The 23,413-nt window shown below is 28.3% G+C and overlaps 1 protein-coding gene across 1 annotated transcript in view; it reads left to right on the plus strand.

The window, feature by feature from the left end:
* LOC100210707 (cilia- and flagella-associated protein 74) overlaps positions 1 to 23,413 on the plus strand; it is a 114,809-nt gene that overhangs the window by 1,393 nt on the left and 90,003 nt on the right. Inside the window, exons 2-9 of the mRNA XM_065799233.1 lie at positions 8,177 to 8,261; positions 12,167 to 12,245; positions 12,415 to 12,503; positions 12,611 to 12,706; positions 12,877 to 12,981; positions 14,890 to 15,063; positions 15,215 to 15,428; positions 21,082 to 21,206. Coding sequence (XP_065655305.1) covers positions 8,177 to 8,261; positions 12,167 to 12,245; positions 12,415 to 12,503; positions 12,611 to 12,706; positions 12,877 to 12,981; positions 14,890 to 15,063; positions 15,215 to 15,428; positions 21,082 to 21,206 — 967 coding nt within the window. The remainder of the gene's footprint in view (positions 1 to 8,176; positions 8,262 to 12,166; positions 12,246 to 12,414; positions 12,504 to 12,610; positions 12,707 to 12,876; positions 12,982 to 14,889; positions 15,064 to 15,214; positions 15,429 to 21,081; positions 21,207 to 23,413) is intronic.

Below are 23,413 nucleotides of genomic sequence, written 5' to 3' on the forward strand. Positions count from 1 at the left end.
TAATAAAGAGGACAAACAATAATGGACCAAGAACTGAACCTTGTGGTACCCCGGTTGTACTCTTTCATTTGGGTTCATGTTTATCAACTACTAATTTTTGTCTTCTATTGGTGAGGCTTTGTGAAATCCAATTGAATAATGACCCACCGATGCTGAATGCTTTGAGTTTTTACATGAGTCGATGGTGTGATGACACCGTCGACTCATGTAAAAATTTTTACATGAGTCGACGGTGCGACCTTATCAAAAGCTCTACTAAATTCAGTGTAAATTATGTCCATAGTGTTACCTTGTAAATTATGTCAATAGTGTTACTGTTTTTCAGTTAAGATATCTCTTACTTTAAATAGATTTGTGATGCAGCCTCTTTCGTTCATGAAACCATGTTGCTCTTTGGTAGTATGGCCGTTTTTGTTGCAGAATTTCATAATTTGGTTATGTATGATGCTCTCGAGGACTTTAGTATGATATTTTTGTTCTGGAGCTTTTCTTGAAAATAGACGTAGCATTTGATCTTTTCCAGAGGTCTGGAACAATTCTTTAATTAATGGTAAACTAGTGTAAGAGTGGTAGTGAAGGCAGTTGCATATAATTTTAGAATTCTCAGATGAAGTGATTCAAAACCCATTGACTTTCTCTAAGGCTCTCCAACCTAAGTTGGACATCAGTGAATTCGTTATTGTAATTATTTATGTTGCAAGTTAAGTTGATTCCTAATTTGAACTCTGGTAGTTCGTTATTTGCAGGTTCTAAAGCAAATGCAGATTGGATGTAATTGTTGAAAATACTTGGTAATAACATTTTGTCTGTGGCTATATGGTTGTTTTTATTTTCTAGTGATTTAACCCCTTAAGGACTAATATTTTTTCAAATAAATGCACCACAAAAATCAAATTTTTTTTAATGCTTAGAACTTAGTTATTGACGTATTAAGAATATAAAAAAAGTCTGTTATAAATCTAAATATTATTAATTTGATTGATTCTTAGTTGATTTAATATAATAATATTGTTATAAGATTATTTTCACGAGTTATTTTGGGCTAATACATTATCAAACGTAAAATATGTGACCGCTCGAGTTATCTCGGGTTCGGTCTTTTTGGACCATATAACATGACTCAAGATATCTCGAGCCTAGTCCTTAAGGGGTTAAGAGTCGTTTTTTATAAGAATGAGGCAAGTTGAAATAGTTGAAATAATTCTTATCAGCGACTGATATATGTATTTATTTTTTAAGTTTCTAAATGTTTTTTTGTTGTAAAAATGAATAAACAGAGGGGTCTTAATAAGTTTGGGGTGTGTGGGGAAAGTTAATAAACATCCCCTTCCATGTATTAAGCACTTAAGAGTAATATTATTTAAGAAACAGTGGCAAACTTTTTCAAGGCTGATCCCAAAAGACTACTTGATCACGTGAAATATAAACAACATGTTAACAACGCACTTAAGAGTTGTTTTTTTATAAGAATGAGGCAAAATCAGCAACTTGAAGTAGTTGAGTTATTGGATTTTCTTGAAAATTTCAAAGATATCTTTAAATCCGTATCTTTAAGCCCGTAATTCATAGCGGTTCAAAGTTATTGCAGTTCGAAATTTCATAAAACGTTGATTTAGTCATTTTTCAAAGTTTTCCATGTTTGAATGTAGCAACTTCATGCAGTTAAAAAAGTTGTTTGAAATGAGAGGAAATGCTGAATTTTTATAAACGAATATAATATTAAATTTTATACATTAAGGAAAAAAATTGAGTTTTTAAAATATCTGCAGCATACTTTTACCCGTTACCCAAAACTACCCCAGGAGCATTCAATAATGCAAATTCTGTACTTTTGAGCACCAATTCTTTATTTAATCAAGGTTTAAATTAGTATGTTACAAGTTTTTAACAAAGAAAATCTGTTTCTTTTACTGCAAATACAGTTAAACTGATTTAAAACTCAATCTTAGTCTAAAAATCATGTCTCAAAACCTCACCTGCTTTAAAAATGATAAAATTTATGCTAACTTTAAAAAGCATATTTAATAAATTGAATTAGCTATTTAATAAAAAAGCATATTTAATAAATTGAAGTAGCTATTTAATAAATTGAATTTTTCAATTTTGGTTGGTCACTGGTAGTGACCAACCAAAAATAGTTTAATATTTGAAATTTGTTTCTTTGTGAACCCTGAATTTATATATCTTACTTATTTTAGCTATAAAAAAAGTAGATTTATGATCTAAATTAAACTATTTAATACCTTTGAAAAAAAAAAATCAGTGCCGCCAAGAGGGGGCGAGGGGGGGTTGGGCAAAAGGAACAGTTTGTCCTTATTTGCTACGCGGCAGATATCCAAGGGACGCCAAATGTTAATTTTTTTATTAATATACATATTATTATTATATTTATAATACCATTTCTATAATATATTTTTATTATTATGCATAATTTAATATTATATATAATAATATAATGGTCTGCTATTTTTTATGATAAAATTCATGAAAAATGCCACATAGTGGTTACTTATAATTCAACATCTAAGTTGCGGAATGTGTAAAAACATTTTTGGATGTTTCGTGGTTTATGACTTCTATAAATTTACAAATATTCTTAATTAATTGCTATCAAAATGCCTAATAATTAATATTTTTTATAAATATGTTAAGAGGTTTTTTAGTGCTATTTTTTATGGAATACTTTATGCTATATTTGTGGATGGTTATGTAATATAAATTTACAAGAAATTTGTAAAGTGCAGAGTTTGAATTGAAGTGATAGAAGAGTTTGATTCAGAGTTGAAATAAAATAAAACAATCATTTGATAACATGACTGAACATAATAATGTTGATTATACAAAATGCTGTTTATTTTCTTAAGGTTCATGAGAGGAACATTTAAGATGAAGATGAACTGGATTATTTAAATGCGACAAGTTAACACAAGTGTTTGCTGATGGTTTTACCAAAAAACATGTAATTTAGTCATGAATACATGTAGAACTAAGTAATGAACAAGTTATATGTGCTTTTCACAAACAGAAGTATTGCAGATACTGGTATGTACCAAAGCAATGCTTACATCCATCCCATGAAGCTCCTCTGACAAATACAGGAACAGACAAACAAAAAGATCTCTGAAAAGCAACAAGAGACCAGTATGAAAATATTATTAAGTATTTTCTTGGTTCTTTTCCAGTATCTGGTCAGCTGTGCAAAATTCACAGAGACAGCATGTTTCTAAATCATGACCAAATAGAGAATGATCCTACTTACACACTTGATTTAGTGTCTCCAGAAAGCTCTTTTTCTTCAGAAAATGTTAATGAGTTCTTAGCAACAAGCACTTCAGATATAAGCCCTGTGAAATGGCATATTAGAAAAACACATATCAATGAAGCATAACTATCAAAAAAGAAAGTTCCATGAAGCTGTAGATAACTTCAAAAAAATCTATTCTAGCACCAGGACAAGGAGGCTAATTTTTGGAGATTATGGAAGACTCAACGCAACCATTATAGATATTCCAGATGATTTGATATGCTATATGAAGCTTATTAAAACGCTTAAACATTTAGCCCAAAAGTACTTATTATATTTGCAATACCACCACTACAAAATTATAAAACAATACCATCAATACAAAAATGTAAAATGTACTTTAAAATGTAACAAGTAAGACTACTTAATTTAACAGCAATTGATTAATCATTTTTTTATCTTAGAAAAAATAGTTAACTTTTTTTTTTTAGCTACACAATTGATTTGGCCAGGAAGCAAAGAAAGGAAACAGGAGCACTTATATTTAAGCAAAACATGAAGTTAACTTGTCAAAAAATGAATATGGACTTTGCAAAACACTTCCTAAGTTATATATTTACATCAGGTCTTATTCAAGATATAGCTTATGCGACAAGCAAAATTACTTTAACCGATGGACATCAACAGAAACATTATTTACTTACAACTTACTTTTCTAGCATACCAAATTCAGGTATTTGACATTAAATATAATGCGTTTAATGATTTCTGATGCCATTTGCAAATCGATCATATTGTATGCTTTGACGCACAGCTTCTTATACCTTGTTTTCAAGAATGAGTCTTTAAAATATTAATAAATTATTCTCAATATTATCTTATTTTAATTTGAATATTTATTTTCATTCTGTAGATAACTACAATAGATGTTTAAACAGTGGCAAACCATAAACTTGTATCAAAACTATTGTAAATCAATAAACCAATCTGTTTTATCAGATTCATCGCTCTGGAAAATTTTAAAATCAATTAAACCAAGCCAATAGTATTCACTAGCATTCACAACATATGAAGGTATAAATGGGTTTATTTTTCTAATGAAATGTGTTGCCATAGCATCTACAAATGCAAACACAATAAAAGATATAGAAAAATAATTAGAAAAAGCAAAGCGATATTTAAAGACTACGAATGGTTTGGATTGCATAGAAAAGTCAAATACTGCTTCACACTGTATCAGTTGTGCTTTGTGTAATTCTAAAGATAACGACTTTAAAACTAATACTTGCTCATACCATCTGGAAAAGTGCCATGACTGCACGTTACTATCAGAATGTCAAGAGATGATTGAAAATCTAATCCAGAATATATGAAATGAAGAGAAAGAAGAACTTGAATACAATACTCTCAAAAGCATTTAATCTAAAACTTCTTAGATGAAGCATATTCTTCGATATGTACAACAAAACAAAGCCAAAGAGTATGCTATGAGCCAAATTAACAGAGACCGTCTTGTGGTTTAGTGATTGGTCTCAAAAAATACTTCCTGTTGAGTTCAGAGAAGGACAGAAAATCTATTTTGGTAAGAAAGGTATGTCAATGCATATCTGTGTTTTTTACAATGATTTCAAATTGTGCTGGTGAATTAAAGAAGAGAGTATATAACACAATAATACAAAAAAGTGATCAGGATGCAAGAGACGCTTTATTTGTGGCTGACCATGTAGTTGACCAGTTTACTCAAGATGTTCTCAAGTGTAAAACAGATATACAAAAAAAGTGATAATGGTGGTTCCAATATAATTATTATAATTATTGCTAAAAAACAAAAGTCTTGAAATTTAATTGCATACTAGGTGGAGGGGGTAATAGTTTAGGCTCTTGTAATGTATAATGATATAGTTTGCTTTTTTATCCACAACTAGATTTTATAAATCATTATCTGTTTTTATTTTAGGGTGCTATTCAGCTAACTCAGTTGCCAAAACGTTTTTTATATTTGCAAAGTGAAAGGCATACGCCTCTTAAGATATGATTACAATGAGCCACAAAAAGATAAAGACCAATATGATTGCAAAAGTGCTGTTGCTAAGAGATACATTAATGCATATATCAACACTGGTAATAATTGTACATTAGCACAGGATATAAAAAAAGGAATTTTGTTTTTTGGAGGTTCAAAAGATTCAAAAGTATCAGTGGTTGAAATTGACAAGTTAAAATCAGTTAATGATAGCAAGATAACAAATATCAGTCCAATCAATTTCATATAATGATAATGGAATGATGAAAAAAGTTGCTAATGTTTTGGAGGACCTTGTTTTTGCGTTAAAATACCTTAGAACATATATTTTATATATACATGCATATTTATATAAAAAGAAAGGGTATCTTTGAATTTTTGAGTGATTTCTTTATGTCCTTCTTGTTGGTAATCAATTATGATTAAGCTCTCCATACAGGGGGCAGAAATATACAATTAGTTGCCCATTTATTTAAATCTCTCAACCAAATTAGCGAAATGAAAAAAGTCAAACCTTCCTTTTGCCGTAAGATTATGTATAAAAATTGAACTTGAAAAACAAAGCACATTAAAATATTTTGCAAGTGTCCTGATATAGTACTATAAGAAAATGTCTTAATAAATAAATCTTATAATTAGAAAAAAAATGCAGATAAAAAATCGCAGTTGTTAGTAGAACATGACAAATAAACATTTCCATACAGTATGCCTAGATATATAACTAACTTAAAGCTAATTTAATGGTCATATACTAAAAATATACTAGAATAAAGGAAAACTATTCCAAAATTTATGCCAAAAAAAACTAAAAAATTGTTAAAAAAAAAGCAAAACATCACCAAAAAAACCAAGAAAGCACGTTTTTTTGACCCAAAAAAACGCCAAAGGAAAAAAGCGTGTTTTTTTGCAACTGTAGTAATGACAATGGTTTTTTGTGTTTTATAGTTTTTGGTAGTTTAGTCATTTTTAAATTTGTTAAAGAATTTAAAAAAAGTTAAAAAAGTTTAAAACTTAAAGCTTTGCAATGATTTTTTAATAAATGGTATATACAGTGATATAATTTTAATAAATAGTGGAATAATGATCTTTGCTTTCACAACAAAATCCCTGATAAAGTAATAAATTTTTAATAAATAAAATAAATTAATTAATGTAATTTTTTATTTGTTAATTGCTAAGTTTTTTTAAATAAAAAAATTATTTTTAGTTGCAAAACCGCAAATTGGAAATTTAAGAAATGGTAATTAAAAAAAAATCCACATATTTTAGTTCATTTATACAAATGTTGAGAAAAGAAGAAATTTTTTATATCAAATATTTTTAAAAATGTAATATTAAATTTAAACTTTTGATAAGAATTGAAAATAAACATTCCATAAGAGCATTTCTACATTTGTTTAAAATTTATTTAACTTGTTTTGCATTAATTAGTAATACCGCAGTAGTTTAAAAAAGTTAATGTCTTTAAAAAATTAAAAAAAAATAAAAAAATTTTATGATGTCAAATTCATATTAAGCTATTGTGTTAAGTATTTTTTTTTTTAAATAAGGCCTGGTTCTGAATTGAAGACTAATTGCCTGTAACCAACTGAAATTATTTGCCCGCAAATGTTTTTAATAAAATCTTGTTATTCACTATAGTTTTAATGATAACTAATTAATAAATCTAAAAAATGTTAGCACTAACTTGATTTATTTATTCTACTATTAGCAACAGCAAAAGAATCTAGAGTAGACTGTTTAGTTTTTTTAGTATTGAAATCTTATGAATGTGATGGAAAAGATTCACAAGATTTTATTTTGGCCATAAGGTCATTTCGGATTCAAATATTTTATACTCTGTTAGGTGTGATTTTTCCAAATGCCATCTCATATTTTATATTTGCATGTTGCATGGAATCACTTTATCATTTGTCTTTTCTGTAATTCTGTAATTTCTGTAATGTAGCCAGTTTTTTACTTTTATCCATAGAAAAATTCTTATCTGGAATCCTCTCAGGATTGTTTGAGGTTAAAGCCATTTTGATTAAAAACTATAGAAAATAAAATAAATTACAGTTAACCACCAGCACTATAGTTAATTAGAATTAAAAATAAACACATGAGAGCTATTGGTTTTTATATAATCAATTTATGGATTAATCTTCTTTACCAAAATATAAGAACAGTAAATAATGTAAAGTAAAATAATATAAATAATAATAATGTAATAATAATAATATAAATAAAATAAATAATGCAAATAAAAGAATAGCATCAAAAAGTATAATAAAAATTCTCAAAAAAATCTTTTTAAATCTTTTTTAAATTCTATTTAGATCTAAACTCATATATTTAAATCAATTGTCAAAATATTTCTAATTAAGAATGCTAAAACAAAGCTCCTTGTAAAATCAGCAGCACTGGATAGCACTGGCTCCAGCTCTGGAGCAACTTCAAAACCCTTATGTTATTCTTTTATTATTGGTGCAGTTATTATTGTTTTGAATTTTTTCATCAAAACCAATACCTTATAATTTTTTGTGTTTGCTCACAATTTTTTTCTAGATTAATTAATTCATTAACAAAATTAATTTTTAATAAATTTTAATAATTGTTTTAATGATATCTTTTGAAATTTATGTATTTTTATTGTGATACCACCATTAGAAATATTATCATTGTTTACGAGCTCTCACCCTTAGCACTAATTAATTAAAATTTTATTTAAGACATTCTTTTCTCCCAGGTAAGGTGCGTTTACTACAGGTATGGAGTCTCACTTAACTCATAAATAGCCTTACCTCACCATTTTTTTTTTCCTAAATATTTAAGTAAAATGTTTATGTTGCATGAAACAAAAAAATTTAATTTTACAAATAAGAATATGAAAAGTTTTTATTTTTTTAATGATTTTTTATCATTATTAGATGTATTAACAAGTAATAAAGATGTTGAAGAGGCCTTATCATCAGATCAACATTATTTTAGTGATGAAGAGAGTTCTATTGCTGGGTATTTTATTTTTAATTATTTACTTTATGTTATTATATTAAATATAACACTGTTGTAAAAAATGACCAAAAACTACTTTGAGCTGACCCGAGAAAACCGCTTTGACAGGGTGAAACTACAATGTTTCCTGACTCCAAAAATGTAAAATTTGAAATCTAACTATTTTGTCCAAGAAAATAATTTTGATTTTTAGTTTTTAGTACTTTGCACAATAGGGCGAAATGACAGCTTTTCAAATTTTGCATTTTTACAGCATTCAAAAACTCTTCAAAATAAGCATTTATTACTCCAAAACATAACTGTCTAAAATTCACTTGAATAATAGTTTATTCTGACACAACTGATATAGTTTTTCATTAACAAGATGGAAATAATAAACACTTTCTTAAATAATTCTTTTAGTTATTCTAAGCCAAAACACAAAAACAACCTCTTGATTCTAAACACATAAAGAGCAAATGGTACATAAAATAAATTCTTCTCAATATTTGATTCTTCATAAATGCTTGCTGTTGTAGTCCACAACACATGAAAGAAGCCTCTTTGCATACTCAGGATGATTGCGGTCTCTTTTGTATCTCTGCCAATGTGAGCTGAAATTATGATGCATTGATTCTGTTGCCTGCTCACTAAAGATCCCCAAGGGAGCCCTTTTGATCTCAATGAATTGCTTCACATGGAAGAAAACAGCATGAACTTTTGGAGTCACACTGATGTTCATGATTGCCAAATATGAGTCTCTGAAGCAATCAATTTTTTCAGAAAAGTCATCCTCCAGAACCATACCAAAACATGCTGTCACCACAGACTTAAACTTTTGAAGGGCATCAATGATTCCAAAGACTTGAAAAGCAGACTCAGTCTCTGCAATTCTTTGAAGGAGGTCAAGATTGCTGAGAAGCTTGTGACAGGCATTCCCTGCAAACTGCCCACCATGGTATGGTTCTTGTTGAATGTGGAGAGCTGAGGGCCACTTGACAACATTGGGCCAAACTTCTGTCATGGCTTTGTACATGTGATTGACCACACCAAGGAGAAGATGGAGTTCCATTGGTGGTATGAGCTCCAAGATGAGTTTGTTTTCAGAACCAGATAGCAAAGGCTCATGCACTACATTGCCAAAAGATCTTGCCTTTTTGATATCACCACCAGACTTAGCAAACTCTTGATAACAGGCAACAAGTGAGCCTAGTGTCCTCAAAGATCCTGATTGAGAAAGATGCTTAGATTCTGTGTTCCACCAAGAGCAAGGGTGAGTACTTGCATGGCTCTAAAGGCCACAAAGGATGTTGGCAAGTTTCATGTCGCATGAGACAACAAAGTTGACTTTGTCTAACTTGATTAAAGACAAGATCTGCCTCACATTTTCAAAGTTTTTTGGTAGTCCTTCTGATAAAGCCACAAGCATTTGACGCTTTACACTACTGTCTTTGGCAGTCCTCTGAGTTAAAAGTTTTTTCCGTGGTGGTGACCTTGAATCACAGTGAGAATCCAACTCCATGATGCCAAGAGAAACTTTCAGAAATCCTCCGCCTCCATCAATTCCCAACTTGACAATATGATTCTGGAAAACTCTTCGAGAAAGCAGGACTTCATTCAAAAGCTCGGCAAGATCCTTGCAATGCACAACCACAAAGTCAGTGGAGTTACTCTATGATAAAACTTGGATGCTGGTTTGAGTAAAAAACTCAGACAACTGTTTGCCAATGGCTTCAAACTTAGCAAGAAAACTAGTCTCCACAATCTTGGTGTCACTGACTCCTTGCAATGCACAACCACTAGTGCATGAGCCTTTGCTATCTGGTTCTGAAAACAAACTCATCTTGGAGCTCATACCACCAATGGAACTCCATCTTCTCCTTGGTGTGGTCAATCACATGTACAAAGCCATGACAGAAGTTTGGCCCAATGTTGTCAAGTGGCCCTCAGCTCTCCACATTCAACAAGAACCATACCATGGTGGGCAGTTTGCAGGGAATGCCTGTCACAAGCTTCTCAGCAATCTTGACCTCCTTCAAAGAATTGCAGAGACTGAGTCTGCTTTTCAAGTCTTTGGAATCATTGATGCCCTTCAAAAGTTTAAGTCTGTGGTGACAGCATGTTTTGGTATGGTTCTGGAGGATGACTTTTCTGAAAAAATTGATTGCTTCAGAGACTCATATTTGGCAATCATGAACATCAGTGTGACTCCAAAAGTTCATGCTGTTTTCTTCCATGTGAAGCAATTCATTGAGATCAAAAGGGCTCCCTTGGGGATCTTTAGTGAGCAGGCAACAGAATCAATGCATCATAATTTCAGCTCACATTGGCAGAGATACAAAAGAGACCGCAATCATCCTGAGTATGCAAAGAGGCTTCTTTCATGTGTTGTGGACTACAACAGCAAGCATTTATGAAGAATCAAATATTGAGAAGAATTTATTTTATGTACCATTTGCTCTTTATGTGTTTAGAATCAAGAGGTTGTTTTTGTGTTTTGGCTTAGAATAACTAAAAGAATTATTTAAGAAAGTGTTTATTATTTCCATCTTGTTAATGAAAAACTATATCAGTTGTGTCAGAATAAACTATTATTCAAGTGAATTTTAGACAGTTATGTTTTGGAGTAATAAATGCTTATTTTGAAGAGTTTTTGAATGCTGTAAAAATGCAAAATTTGAAAAGCTGTCATTTCGCCCTATTGTGCAAAGTACTAAAAACTAAAAATCAAAATTATTTTCTTGGACAAAATAGTTAGATTTCAAATTTTACATTTTTGGAGTCAGGAAACATTGTAGTTTCACCCTGTCAAAGCGGTTTTCTCGGGTCAGCTCAAAGTAGTTTTTGGTCATTTTTTACAACAGTGATAACAGTATATATTTTAAATATATGTGGTGGTGTAGTTGTAGAATGCTCGCTTCACATAAGCCAAATTTGATCCCCACCACATCCCTGGTAGTATCGCGCTCAACTTGTTTCTCCACCTAACAGCCTTGTTCATCAAGGTTTGTGTTTTGAAGTTATAAAGTTAAGAAAGAGTGGTAACCACAATTAATAGTAACCTCCTCGAATCTAATTGTCTATTTGGCCTTGGGGAGGTAAATGAAAATAAATAAAAAGAATGTATATGTATCAAATATTGTGTATATATAATTGTGTATATTATTAGTTTAACTGATATTTGTTTTAGTTATTTTAATTTTACATTTATGCAAATGTAAAATGTATGCAATCTTTGAATTATGCTGAAACAAATTTTTTTAAATTTGTCCAAAAAAATCAGGGTAAAGGTGATATAGGACAAAGAACCAGCATTTTTTTAAAATTACTTTTTTTTTCTCAATTTCCTTTATTAAAGTCTATTGCTAGTGACTTGATGTAGGAAGCCTAAAGCCTACTTCATATGTAAAGATTAACAGAGATGTATTTGATGGTTTAAAAAATGTTTCTTTTTTGTGATAATCTTACCTTACTGGCTGTTAAGCCTCAGATATGATAGAAATAACATAAACTTTTCTAGCAATATTTGATCAATCTTTTTTACAATTTTAATTCTTTATCATTATATCAAGTTTCTTTCAATTCCATTTAAATGCTAAATCAAAAAAGTACATTAAATAAATTAAAAAGTAAAGAAAAAACCAAACCCATTTCTTTAGTTTAAGTTTTAAAACAAAAAGTGAGAAAAAAAAAGTTTAAAAAATTTTGTTTTGAGCCAATTAAAAATACAAAATCCAAGTTTACTTGATTTTATGATGTTGTGCTTAGGCGTTAACATTGAATATTTATAACTATAATAATATATGGGTGTTAATAACGATACAGTGAAAAAACTTTATATGTAGACTCAACTTGAATTGGTTTAGCCAAATAAAAAGAGTCAGTAAAATATTGTCACATGTTATGAAAAAACTTTATTATTGTAGAAGTTATGATGATATGGAAAAATCTGAGTTCGATGAAGAGGACCATTCATTTAACCAAGTATCTGCAAAAAGTTGTGAGGTATGATTTCTATTGAAAATGTAGCAGAAAAATATTTTTATATAATGGTTTTTATTTCTGTTTTTAATTTTTATTTTTATACTTTAATTGAAGGTTTATGAAAGTTTAAAAAAGATGTTTTTTTTTGTTTTGTTTATTGTTGATTTCACTTTGTGTTTTATGCTCACAGGAGGTATCTCAGCAACAAGTTCTTGAACAACATCTTGATCAATTAGGAGAAATAGTGCTTCAACGAGAGTATATGGCTCAAAAATGCAGGTAATAAATAATAATCCAAGTAATTTTATATATATTAAAAGCCTTTTTTTTCAAAAAATATTTAGTTTATTATTTTTGAATTTGAAAATCTAAAATCATAATTACAGAGCTGATTTACAAATTCAAAAAGACCATCTTAAAATGTTGAAAGTTGAGATGAAGAATTTAAAGCTTTTTATAAAAGAAACAAGTAGTGATGATATGTAAGTTTTTTTATAAAAGAAACAAGTAGTGATGGTATGTAAGTTTTTTTTTAGTTTATAGGTTATTTACTTTTATATTCATATAAAATTAATAGATCATCTGTTTATGTAAAAGAAAATTAAAATTTTAATTCTTGAAATTTTTTTTTCAATACTTTTAATTTATTTAGACCAATATTGAATAAGTTGAAAAATGAAATGGGTTTATTAACCTTACAAATAAAAAAAGAAGAAGATAATGAAAAAGAACTTCAGCAAAAAGTTAAAGATGCTGAGTAAGACATAAATTTAATTTTTTTTTTTTTTTTTAAATGAACAAAAAACTAAACAAAACCAATTTTTTTTAAAGATCAAAATTTTTGTATTTATGTTGTTATATTCAGTTTTTGTTATACTTTTATTATTTTTATTAATTTTATTGTTTTGTTTTTTATTTTTGTTTTATCAACTGAATTATTTAGGTATTGACACATTGAATGTACATACATTGGCAGATATAGCCAAAGGCCCAGAGGAGTGTACATACATTGACTGTGTATACACTCCACTGTAAATATTGCTTTAACTATTCTATAATAATATAAATAAATAAGAAAATGGCCTTATGGAAACCTGTCTTAGGTACAGAACCATGACCATGGTTCTATAATACAGGTTTCTGTAACACAAAGTAAGACAGGTTTCCAACACCCATGCATGAGTGTTAACATAATAGATATATAGATATATGCATTATATATGTAAATGAATAAGCATATCTATATAATGCATATATGTATTTTATATCTAAATGTAGTTCATATGTGTATATATATATTATCTTAACAGTCTATATTATGTATGTATGTTATGTTAAACTTTATTGGTAAACTTTAATTTTCCCCATAATATGCATAATTAATATCCATATTTAAAAAAGAAAAAGAAGACTGGTAAAATTTAAAAAAACATGTACACTCAGCTGCACCTAAAGTTATATACAAGTATTATATATAACTTTAGGTTGTATATAATACTTATATATAAATGGGCACTACCAAATAACATATATGTGTTATTTGGTAGTGTCAATTTATATTAGAGTTCTGGCTCAGAACCCAGAGATCAGAGGTTCGACGCTGACTCTAGCTCAATAAGCAACAGTTTGTGTATTTTCTTAATTTTTTTATAGTATTTATGACATCTTATGTACACGTATAAAATCCTCCGATGTTTAAGAAAGATATTTTCAGTCTAAAAATTTAAATGTATATATAGATATTCTTCCTAATTAACCTACTGATGGAGAAACAAGTTGTTGAAAAAGTCTATATCAAGTCAATATTAATTTTGGTTATATTTCTCTCTAAAAACTTTATCTAAACATATGTTTTTTCATGTACAAGAAAAAACAAGATGTCTGCACAGAGAAAAAAGAGTGTCATTCTTCCTTGGCTGTGGTGGGACTTAAGTTTTGTACCTTTTGCTAACAAAGGAGGCATTAGCCTCCACTTCTAAACCATTAACACATAAAAAAAACTTGTTCACAAAAAAGTTGATGTCTTTTTCATTATTTTTGTTAATCAAATTTTTTAAAATCTAATTTTTTCTGATTTTGAAATCAAAAAAACTAGATGAATAAAAGTTTTTTTAGAGCGTGCAGGGACAGATACAATAAAAGTATGAGACTTTGCTAAAAAGCGAGTCAAGGGAGAATGAGTTTTGGTTGATGGAACTAGAGATAATACCACCTTTGAGCAGCGACCATGATAGTATTTTGGAAAAGAGAAAGAGATGCAACTTTACGACGATGGGAGAGAGGCTCAAGCTTAACAAACAGAGCAGGTCCAAATACGTTTACAATGCGTAAATGAAGTTGGACAAAAATTATTACTGTTTTTAAACATCCTTGATGTAACAACTTTATTAAGAATATATTTGATTTGATTTAATTAATAGTTCAGATGGTGGTTTAGGTGTAACATAAATTCTTTGGTAATTAGTTTCTTCTTGCATTTTAGTAAATATCCATAAAACAGCCAATATTTTATTAAATTTTTTAATTGTGCAGTCTGCTTTGATTTGATTGACAATTGTTTAGATATAATTTTTAAAGTTGTAATTATAAAAAATGAAAAAATGCTTTACAATTACAGGTAATTACAAAAATTACAATTATGTAAAATATAAAATTTTTGATATAGGTTTTTTATAGCACAATCATATATTGAGCATGGCAAATTTTTATCTTATGATAAAGACATCAGCCTTGATCAAGGGAAACTTGGAATATTGAAGATTGAAAAAGCTAACAATAGGTTGAAGAAAGAAATGACCTACGCTGTTAATATTGATAAAAAGAGGAAAGCAAGGGAAAAGTATGACCAGTTTCATGTTATTTTAGATTTTAGCTGTTAAATTTAAAATTTAATAAAAATAGCAATTTATAAAAATGTTTTTTTATATTCTGAAATTTTAGTGTTTTTTTCTTAAATCATATTTAAAATATTATTAAAATCTTTGTTACAGAGAGCACATTTCTGCTTCCAGAGAAAGAGAAAGAAAAAATCGTCAAGCTATTATCTCTGCAAAAAAAAATAGAGAGGTTGCCATGAAGTATTTAAAGGAAACAATGTCAAGGGTAAGACAGAAAGATGTTGAAGACGAAAATAAAAGTCGCAAAGATTTGGATCGCAGAGTCAATATTTTACTGAACTTAAAAAGAAACATTCAATTAAGTAAAGTATGGTTCTTAATATATTTTAAAATTACTATGTATTTTAAAATTACTATGTATTTTGAAATTACTGTGTATTTTGAAATTAATATATTCTTAAATCCTTAAAAGCATTTTTAAAGCAAAAACTTACCATAACACATTTAAAGAGAAAAGAAATATTTGTTAAGCATATTCATAAAATAAGTTAATGTCATTTTGTTGTTAGCCAATTAAAAGTACAAAAGCCACGTTTACTTAATTTTATGATGTTGTGCTTAGGTGTTGACAATGAATATTCACAATTTTAATAATATTAGGGTGTTAATTAATAACAATACTATCAAAAGCTTTATATGTCGTCTCAAATTTAAATCTTTTAGCTAGATAAAAAGAGCATGGTAAAACATTGTCATACAATTTGCATGGATTCGCAAGCGATTCAACATTTTTAATTGTAATGAATCTAGCTTTCAATGTGATTGAGGCAAATTTAAGGTACTGTGTCAAAAAAGTTCAAAAGGGCCTGAGAAAGTTTGCTTGTATTAGATAACATTCAGTTTATTTATGTTAAAAGTAATGTTCATGTTTTAGAACACACCTAGTTTACCTTTTATAAGACGCAATTTATGCAAAAAATAAATATATTCTAATTTAGTACAAAATAATAATTAACAAGTAATTACTTTTTTGCTGTAAAGATCCATAGACGTATCCAGATACTAGATCTTTCTTATTTAATGCTTGGCTTTACCTAGAACTCAAAACTTGATTTAAAATATAATTTTGAATTAAAAAACGCTAAACAGGTGCTACTTTCTTTTGCACAGTACTATACATATATATATATATATATATATATATATATATATATATATATATATATATATATATATATATATATATATATATATATATATATATATATATATATATATATATATATATAATATATATATATATATATATATATATATATATATATATATATATATATATATAATATATATATATATATATATATTTATATATATATATATACATACACTGTCTTCCAAAACATTAGCAACCAAATAGAATAAAATAAATTTTTTACTTTGATTACTTATAACAGCAATTTTTTTTTTTTAATTACGCTTTAAATGAAAAAAATGGTAATGTAACATATAAGAAAAAAGATTTTAACATAATAAGACTACTTGAAAAAAAATAAACGTGAATTTTTGTTTGTGTTGATATTTTAACGCAAATACGTGGTCCTCCAAAACATTAGCAACTTTTTTAAAACTACCCTAAAAAATAATAATATTAATAGTTAATGGCATATCCTTTACTTTTTAGGATCAAGGAACATCTTCTCGGCATAGACTCTACGAGTTTATTAATTTTTTCTTGTGTAATCTCATTCCACGTGGTTTCAATAGCTTTATATAGCTCATCGGCGTTTTTGAAGGGTCCTTTGTGTTTTAGGGAGAGTTCAACTTGGTACCATAAATTTTCAATCGGGTTGAGATCAGGTGATTGAGCTGGCCATTTCATTACTTTAATTTGATTTGTTTCAAACCATTCTTTAACGAGTTAAGAGGTGTGTTTGGGGTCGTTCTCTTGTTGAAATGTCCATAAAAGAGGCATATTATTATCAGTATGAGGAACCACTTTTTCCTTGAGAATATCACGACAAACATACTGATCCATAATGCCATTTATTCGGTAAATAGGTCCAAGTCCACTAAAACCAGAAAAACCAAATCATTGCACTTTTTCCACAACCATGCTTGATTGTTCCTCTTGTATATTTAGGATCTAAGCATTTACCTTTAGGTCTACGTACCTTTAAATTTCCATCAGGACCTTTCAAATTGTACTTTGATTCATCGCTCCAGAGTACTCTGTTCTAATCATTTATAGTCCAGTCTCTATGAGAATTTGCAAACTCAATTCTTGCTTTTCTATTCTTCTGAGAAATGAAAGGTTTTTTTGCTGCTCTAAAGCTCAAAAGTCCTGAAAATTGTAACCGTCTACAAACTGTATTTTGAGACATGGAAAGTTTCAGTTTTTTAATAGTATCATTAGCGCTGTCAAAAGGATTTTTTTTAACATGACGAATAATTTTTCGATCGGTGAAACGACATGTTTTGAGTGGTCTTCCGCCCTTATGTTCTGTTTCTAAAGGACTACCTTCATTAAATTGTTTGATGTTTGTTAATGGAGTATTTCGTTGCGATTTCCTTTTGTTTGACTCCTTTCTTGTAATCTTTTACAATACGTTCTCGAAAAGCTAAATTATACTTGTTTCCTGCCATTATAATCCAAAACAGCATATATACCCGATCTTAAATTATTATTGTAATAATTGCAACACTCCGTATTCATCTCTGGACAAAAATTAACAATTAGTTAATTCTCATTGGTTAAGTACTAATAATTACAACACAACAATTCCTTTGGACATTATTTCCACACTTGTGCTGGTGATTTTCCGTGAGTTTTTATGAGTAATTATAAAAAGTTGCTAATGTTTTGGAGGACCACGTTTTTGCATTAAAATACCAATAAAAACAAAAAAACAAGTTTATTCATTTTCCAATAGTCTTATTATGTACAAATCTTTTTTCTTATATGTAATATTAAGCATTTTTTGTATTCAAAGTGTAATTAAAAAAATAAAATTGCTGTAATTAGTATTCAAAGTAGAAAAAAAGCATTTTTTTATTTTGTTGCTAATGTTTTGGAGGACAGTGTATATATATAGTACTGTGCAAAAGAAAGTAGCACCTAAGAGAATTTTAATATATTCAAGATAAAATGTCAAACAAAATGAAATTAAAACAAAAATATAGGTACAAACATAATTTTTATTAAATTGTGTAATATAATACAAGTTTTATTAAAAACATTCAAATTTATAACTATACATAGAGACTTAATTAATTTTTAGTGTGACCACCTTTGTTTACAATAACATCTTGGATTCTTATATTTATACTTTTATACAGATTTTCTATAAATGTGATGGGGATATTATACCAATCTTTTTTTAGAACATTCCAAAGCTCATTTACATTCTTTGGCAACCTTTCCATCTTCTTTCTGTCTAAGTAATCCCAAACATGTTCGATTATATTCAAATAAGGGCTCTGAGGAGGCCTAGGCATGATTTAAAGCACTTCCTCCTCTTCCAGATTTGACAAATAATTTTTAACTAACTTGCAAGTATGTTTGGGATTGTTATCCTGTTGTAGGATAAAATAACCACCGATCAGTTGTTGTCCAGAAGACACTGTATGATTATGTAAAAGCTTTTCTGTAATTCTAACAATATCCCCTTCTCCTTTTATTGAAATGCACCCCCAAACTTGAATATTCCCTCCACCATGTTTGATAGTTGATGTTAGACATGGCTCCTTCAATGCCTTTCTCTTTCTTCGCCTAACATACTGATGTCTATTTGTCCCAAATATTTGAAATTTAGATGCGTCTGTAAACAATACAAACTTTAATCTTTTTTCTTTATTACCTTTGCGTAGTAAAGGTTTTTTAATAGTTACAAAGCCTTTTAATCCAGATTTTATTAAAGATTGTTGCACAGTAGATGCATGTACTAAAGTTCCACTAGCTCTTTTAACATCTTGAACGAGTTCTGCGCTTACTTTCTTGCAATTTCGTAGCGCTGTTATTTTTAAAAACTGTTCATCACGTAGGCTTAACTTCTTGGGACTTCTTTTTATCCACTACATCATTAGTTTCACTATATTTTTTAACTATTTTTTGAACTTAGGCTTACGAACAATTCACATGTTTAACTATTTTAGATTTCTAGATTAAAGCCCTCTTCATGTAAAACAATGACGCGATTTCTGTCATTTATTGATATCTTTGGCATTTTATTGGTACTGAAATTATATTATTAACGAAATCATTAACTAAAATAAATAAATACAGTTTTATTTAAAACAATATCTTGGTTTAATTTTAAAAAAACTCAATATTATTTGCTTATATCTATTTAAATGTACATATATATATATATATATATATATATATATATATATATATATATATATATATATATATATATATATATATATATATATATATATATATATATATATATATATATATATATATATATATATATATATATATATATATATATATATATATATATATATATATATATATATATATATATATATATATATATATACTCTTCCTGATGATCCAGCAATGGTGAAACTTCAAGTCGAAGATAAAAGTTAGATAAGTGTTTTTTACTAATTTAATTTATTATTGCTCTGTTCTTTAAGAACATTGAGCACTCTATTTGTAAAATACACTAACATAATTTACATATATATATATATATATATATATATATATATATATATATAATATATATATATATATATATATATATACGAGGGTGGTCTGAAAAGTTTCCGACCTAACAAAAATAAAAGACATTTTTTCAAAATTTTATTTTTTATTTTTCAACATAATCTCTTTGTAACTCTACACACTTTTTCCAGCGATGCTCCCATCTCTGTAATTTGTCCAAATAGTACTCGGCGATTTTCTCTGCAAAATAATTGTTCACGAAGGTGATTGCCTCTTCATTTGATGAAAATCTCTGACCTCCGAGTGCAATTTTTAAATGAGGGAACAAAAAGAAATCACTTAAGGCCAGATCTGGTGAGTAAGGCGGATGGTCAAGCAGTTCAAATTGTAATTTGTGGATTTTTGCCATGGCAACCGCTGAGGTGCAAGACGGTGCGTTGTATTGGTGAAACAGGATTTTCTTTTTCTGCAAATGTGGCCGTTTTTCCACAACTTGTTCCTTTAGCTTGTCAAGCAATGATGCATAGTATGCTCCTGTAATGGTTTTTCCTTTTTGAAGATAATCGATTAAAATAACTCCAAGACTATCCTAAAAAACAGTTGCCATCACTTTTCCAGCCGAAAAAACAGTTTTTGCTTTTTTTGGAGCCAATTCCCCATTTGCAACCCACTGTTTGGACTGTATTTTTGTTTCAGGAGTATAATGGTGTATCCAAGTTTCATCTACAGTAATTAATCGTTGCCAAAACTCGGATTTATTGCGCCTAAACAGCGCCAACAGAGCGTTGGAAATGTTCATTCGAACACGTTTTTGATCCAACATGAGCAAACACAGCACCCAACACGTGGACAGCTTTTTCATGCCTAAATTTTCATGTAATATATGACAAACATGTTCTTTTGATATGTTCATAACCTCTGCTATCTCTCTCACTTTAATTTGGTGATCGTCTAGCGCCATTTGGTGAACTTTGGCGATGTTTTCATTAGTTGCAGTTTTTAGACGTCCTGAATGTTCATCGTCTCCCAAGCTCTGATGGCCACGTTTGAATTCAGCTGCCCAAAATTTCACTGTGGTAAATGATGGTGCAGAGTCCCCATACACAGAATCCATCTCATCTTTGATTTGTGTAGGCATATTGCCCTTTAAAAACTAATATTTAATGACAGCTTGATACTCGATTTTGTCCATTTTCACAAAATTACTCACACCAACTACTTTAAAATAAGCTACTTTAAAATATAAATAAAAATAAAAAATGCATATTATTGATTGTTTTATAAAAGTTATTATTCTTACAACATTCATTTGATAATAACATTTGATTTCATTTTTTTTTAGGAAAATGATAGTATTCTTCTAATGCAAAATAGAAAAAAAAAAGAAGATAGTTCCTTAATTTTAGAACGTAAGAAACCATTAGAAAAAAGTCCAGATGATGTTTTAGTTAAGAAAAATAACAAGGCGTAAGTTCAATATATGTTTTATTTATTGCTACACAACTGTTGCTGTATCTAGGAAAAATAAGCATTTAGCAATTGTTTTATAAAACCCCACTTATGTAGCTTGACACTTACACTAAAGGCATTTATGACTAAACTATTTGTTCAAACTATTGTAATTGTAATAATTAAATACAATAAAATAAAGAAAATATTTACAAAATTAGAGTTAAAAAAAATGTATTTACACAGCTGGGGCAAGAAGAAAAGAAATTCAGTCTTATCGGTAAGCCCCTTTAAAATACAATACAATAATATCGTATTTTAATACCAGAGAAGTAATAAAAACATTGTTTATTGGTATTGCATTGCTGTGGTAAAAGCAGTTATAATAGTTATTGTATTATTTTTGTACTAGTAATAAATCTCAATCCCAAAACTATTGTATTGTATTACTTTGATGATTATGATACAATTATGATAACTATTGTGTTGTTTTGATGAAAAAAATTGCATATATTGTAGTGTATTGTATTACTATTTCAAAGTTCAATAGGTATTGTATTTTAATGTATTTAGATTTTTTCCCCATGGATTTACTCTTATTTGCATACTAGTAATTTCAGGGACACCCATGGCACCTGTTTTTAGCAGTCATTTACAAATATAAATTTTATTTATTTTGAGAAGTGAAAGCCAAGAAATATATATTTTATGTGTATTTAATAGATATTAAATTCAGGGGCGCTTGTGGCACCTGTTTCTAGCAATCATTTAAATATATAAATTATATTTATTTTGAAAAATGAAGTTAACCTGGGGAAGCCAAAGAAATATATATATTACTCATTTTTATAAATATTAAATTCATACTTAACAAATATTAAATTCAGAGGAGTCAAGTGAAACTGGGTGCCGTGGCATCTGTTTTTAGCTTCCATTTACATATATAAATTATATTTATTTTGAGATCATTAACATAATAACTGTTTAAAAAATAATTTTTTTAGAATTAACATTAATTACAGGGTGCGACAAATCAACGAATGGGGGAACTTTAGTTAAAAAAAGACAGAAAAAATGAATGTCACGTTCCTTTACTTTTACTTATGGTAACATTGGCGTTAGCTTAAAATTTTTAAAAATGAACGCGTTACTTCTTTTTCAAACAGTTACGCAATTGATAGTTTTTTATTTATTATAAAAATCATATATCTATAACAAAAAACAATTAGTTACTAAAATTTAAAACATATTTCAAAGACTTTAAAAGAAACCATGCTAAAACATTCAATAGAGTTACTTTTAAGTTAAATAACTAAGTACGCAATTGAAGAAAGGAGTTATGCTTTAGCATGGTTTTTTCATGTGTTAACAAAAGCATGCAAAATTTTAGTTAAAACGGTTGCGTTTGCAATTATTTTAAAAGAAACCATGCTAAAACATTGCTTTCTTCAAAAGCTTGTTTTTAAATTTTCTCATCATTTAAGTGAAGTATTGTTTGTTTGCATACTAAAAACACTTTTAAAAGTTTTAAAAAATTTTTTAAAGTTTTGCTGAAATATATATAGTAGAATATATAGAATTTCAGATATATAATAGAATATATAGAACTTCAAAGTTTAGAGCCGATAATATAGGGGTCTAAGGTGCTGCCCCCCCCTTTTTTTTTTCTAAAGGACCTTTTTTTTTTTTAGAAAACTCTAAATATAGAGGACTTCTTTAAGAAAATGATGATTTCGCTTCTCCAATTCGAAACCTGTGTCATTGGCCAAGATGTTTATTATAGTTTTTGTTTTTTATTGTGTGTTTATCAACACCAGTAATATGATATTGTTAAATATTGTTAAATACTTAATATTATAAATTTAATGTCATATTAAGTATTTAATAATAAATCATTGAATGCTTAATATATTACTATTTTTAAAGGTTTTAAAAAAAAAAGTCAAAACAACTTTTATTTTATTTTTAGTTTCCTTTAATTTTAATTTCTTCAAGTTTATACCTTTTTTTATACGCAAATAAATTTAACGAATTAAGTTAAGAAAAATTCACTATTTTGTATTAATGGATCACAGTTACAGTCATAAGGTTATTATATATTAGTTATCATTAATTTGCACGCACTTAGTAAAGTGAAGTTGTGAACATTTACATGAAATTTCACTTCACTTTGTGAAGTGAAATTTCATGTAAATGTTTAAACTGATATTAAAATATTTCATTGA

The sequence above is a fragment of the Hydra vulgaris genome, chromosome 06, assembly GCF_038396675.1.
Source record: "Hydra vulgaris chromosome 06, alternate assembly HydraT2T_AEP".
In the NCBI taxonomy this organism is placed as follows: Eukaryota; Metazoa; Cnidaria; class Hydrozoa; order Anthoathecata; family Hydridae; genus Hydra; species Hydra vulgaris.